Raw genomic sequence first — 3,691 nt, 5'->3', positions numbered from 1 at the left:
CTGTCAACCAAGCCATTTGGCTGAGAAAGATCTTAGCTTATCTTAATTTACACCAAAGGGAAGCAACTGAGACAATGTGTGACAACCAATTTACTGTTGCAATTGCAAAGAATCCAGTTTTTCATGGTAGAACAAAGCATTTCAGCATCAAGCTTCATGTTGTAAGAGAAATGGAGCAAGCATAGGAGGTAAAACTGATTCATTGCAATTCTGAAGAACAAATTGCTGACATTCTAACTAAAGCCCTTCGTGTGTCAAGATTTATCAAACTAAAAAAGCAAATGGGAGTTTGCAACATGTTAACCAAGGAGGAGTGTTGAAGGTTGGTCAGCATGTGGCACCAAGTGCAGCAAAGAAGCAGGTTAACAAGCTCGAGCCATGCAAGAAACTGCTGAAGCAAGTGCAGCAGCTGTTCTAAGTTCATTTTGTTTTTTTGATTGATGTAATGAAACTTAGTTCCTTTTGAACCATGTTAGGTTGAAGTTGATGTAATTTTTAATGTGATTGAGCTGTTAACCAACTTTGTTCATGTGTACAAGCTTAGTTTTCAAGTTCCAATGTATTAGTGGTAGTTGGTATAGATTAGTTAACCTTATACTGATTTTGACAAGCACAATGCTTGGTTTATGTATTGGCATTATACTATTATTTAAGTTTAATGAAAATTATCATCATTTTCATTCAATATACTCTCCATCTTTGCTTGTTTTTTGCTTTGAATTTTGTTTTGTTTCTCCAGCAAGTATCGAGCCTTCCTGCTCAAGTTTTTACTGAACCTTGCTTGTTCTTTGTTCTAACACCAACAGAGCCCTAAAATGACTAATAAGGCATTGCGGTCATCGTCTGATATATTATCCATATCATGAAAAATTAGTAAGGATGCTTTTGTCGCATACTTGAAAATTTGTTTCTCCAAATCATGACTAAAGTTTGAAACTCTTGGAATAAAGCAAGCCCGTAGAATAGCAATGTTTTCTCTGCTATTATGGTTTTGTCCAACATCCAATGCTGTCAACATTTAATTTTAATTTTTCAATACAAAATGAATATGGTTCTAAACTGCACAATCTTGATCCCATCCAATTCTGAAAAAGATTGATTGTGCTTTAAATGAATAACACCTTACATTGTCAACATTTTCTTATAACCTAGAAATTTCCCTGGATGTCAGGAACAAGAGCAGAGCCTTTCGGGAAAATCTGAACAAAAAGAGTTGACAAAACATTAATATTTTCCCTCGATGTCAGTATTATAAAATCCCTGTAGTAGTCGGATTATATTTTAATTTTTTTATTTAAAGAATAAATAAATTAAAATTTCATCCAAATCAAAAATTGTTAATCAAATAACTCAAAATTGATTTGGGTTTTGATTGATGAGTTCAGTTGGGGGTTTCGATGCATTCTGCTTCTTGTTGTTTCAGAATAGTAGCTTTATCAACATGCCAAATTATTTGAATGGCAACGTGAAGTCCAAAAATAAAAAAAGAAAGAAGAAGAAGAAAAAGAGAAAACTGCATAATTGTATTCATAACAGGCAACAGCCATATATAGTTCTGTTCAAGGAAACCATTTCAGTGAACAAAACTGGAATTAATAGAAATAAGGATCAAAAGAACTTACCTCATAGTACACTTGAAACCCTAACCAAATTTGGTTGAAACCCAAAACCGAATAATAAAAAAATTAAAAAATAATGTCGATGTAGGAAATCGGTGGATCTGGGCTTCTAGATATCAAATGTTGTACATAACAAAGAAAGGACGCATGCTTATCACGGTGTTTTTTAGCAAGGCTTGCCCGGTTTGCAGTTGAGTGTTCCGGCATACTGGGTGAGTTTGGGGGCCATCTCACCGGGATTGAAAGGCATCATTTTGTCAATACCATATTTCTTGCTGGCTTTGGGATCACCGGATGAAACAAAAAAGGCACCGTTCTCGAAATGGTCACCCTCTGATATCCAGTTCCATTTCTTCCACACTTCGGGTGGTGCGTACACCCTTTTGGTCACCTCCCTAGACGCGAGGGTGGATGACGCGGTATACCTGTTGCCCTGGCTGATAATTGTAGGGTTGCGGCTGCCGCCAATAGCATACATGAGCCAGTGAGTGTAGTCGTTGTTGACGACATGGATAAAACCGTGTCGGCACCTAGGCATCCTCTCCACCAATCCTTTACCGAAGTGGTTCAAAGCAACGGTTATCTGCATCTTCTGGTCCCCAGTGTAAGAATCGCTTGCTCCAAACAACAACACCTGCAATATTTCATTATACTTTTTGTTCAAAATCCTAGTTCCTGCCTAGTTTAAATATAAAAAAAAAAAAGGTTGTAATTACCTCATTGTGGTCAGTGAAATGGCAGTTGGAAATGGTAACGGCAGTGGAACCCTCAATAACATCGATAAGACCATCGGAGCAATTGGTAACTGAAAGATGGTCGAGCCAAATATTGGTTGCTCCGAATACAGAGATCCCATCTCCGTCGCTGGCAGTCCTTAACCCGAAGTGGTCTTCAGCATCCCTGATGGTGCCACCCGTGCCCGTAATAATGTGATGGATATGGAGGCCATGGATAATGACATTCTTGACAAACTGGACCGTAATACCAGCACCCTTAGCAATCTGCACATTGGCGCCCCTAGCATCAATGGTCTTGTTGCTTGTAATAATGAGCTCCTGTTCCAGGGTGATGATCATGGATCTTTTGAAAGTGATCCAAAGTGGTCTTCTTTGGATGACAGCATGACGCAGAGTTCCAGGTTTGGGGTTAAGAATATCATCAGAAGGGTCAGTGACCACGTAAAACTCACCCTCCTTTCCACCGGTAGTACCACGAGCAAATCCAGGGGCACAATCGGCCAGCCTCTTCCTGTTTTTTTCCCAGTTAGGATCACACCGCCAGCAGCTATCAACGGGGTTGGTTATTTCACATGGACCATTTTCTTTCGTTCCCTTCAACACCCTTCTGGTGTTATTAAGCTTAATCATGGTTTTGGCAAATTGGTCATTGTAATGGTGGACCATCTCCTCAGGATTGGGGTGATAAGCCTTGTTCAGGTTCTCAATGGCTTCCAATTTCCGTGCCTTCCAATAATCGTCATATTCAGCAATGTGAGCTTGAAGGGTTGGGATTAAGACAACAAAAGACAAGGAAAAAAGAAACAAGCTATAACTATGAGCAGCCATCGTGGTTTTTTTTTTTTTTTCTTTTATAAAGCAAAATTGGAAAAGGTGTAATCAAAGCCCAAATCCTGCAAACAACAGGTTGGTTGCAGACAGGACCTTGATAGGAGAAAAAAGCCACGCCAACTAGTTAAACTCAAGCTTGGCCTGCATGGAAGATGATGATCATGGTGGCATTTATACTACAGGGGATTCATTAAAATTAGCAAACACACGTTCAACAATTAAAAAAAAAAAAACACTTGTCACGAGTGTTTGCAATAGCTACAAAGTAGGGGAAAGGGGAAAACGTCCGGATTTTCATTTTTGATAAAAATAGTTGAGAATTTTCCTGCAATTTTGGCGCCATTTTGAATGCATAATTCCCTGCCGTTGGAAATTTCAAATAAATTTTGGTATGATTTAAAGTTTTAAATTTCAATTAAATCTAAATATATGACACTACGCTAGCGGCGCTTTCCCAAGCGCAGCAAAAACCGTCGCTATATCGTTTGTTTAAAAGAAAACGCC

At 38.7% G+C, this 3,691-nt stretch overlaps 1 protein-coding gene across 1 annotated transcript; it reads right to left on the bottom strand.

Moving 5' to 3' along the window:
- Positions 1 to 1,504: 1,504 nt before the first annotated feature.
- Positions 1,505 to 3,333, bottom strand: LOC107892006 (probable pectate lyase P59). The gene is made up of 2 exons (XM_016816965.2): positions 2,336 to 3,333; positions 1,505 to 2,253 (listed from the first exon to the last, which is right to left on the bottom strand). Exons 1-2 carry the CDS (start codon positions 3,182 to 3,184, stop codon positions 1,786 to 1,788), a joined length of 1,317 nt encoding a protein of 438 aa, XP_016672454.1. The 5' UTR covers positions 3,185 to 3,333; the 3' UTR covers positions 1,505 to 1,785.
- Between the last annotated feature and the right edge of the window lie 358 nt (positions 3,334 to 3,691).

The sequence above is a fragment of the Gossypium hirsutum genome, chromosome A11 (assembly GCF_007990345.1).
Source record: "Gossypium hirsutum isolate 1008001.06 chromosome A11, Gossypium_hirsutum_v2.1, whole genome shotgun sequence".
Taxonomy (NCBI): domain Eukaryota; kingdom Viridiplantae; phylum Streptophyta; class Magnoliopsida; order Malvales; family Malvaceae; genus Gossypium; species Gossypium hirsutum.
This window is presented reverse-complemented; position numbering and strand designations above follow the sequence as displayed.

Excerpts from the sequence above, each read along its gene's own strand:
- LOC107892006 (XM_016816965.2), bottom strand. The coding sequence starts at position 3,184 with ATGGCTGCTCATAGTTATAGCTTGTTTCTTTTTTCCTTGTCTTTTGTT. Across the intron at positions 2,254-2,335 it reads ATTTCACTGACCACAATGAG|GTGTTGTTGTTTGGAGCAAG; the intron begins GTAATTACAACC and ends GAAATATTGCAG.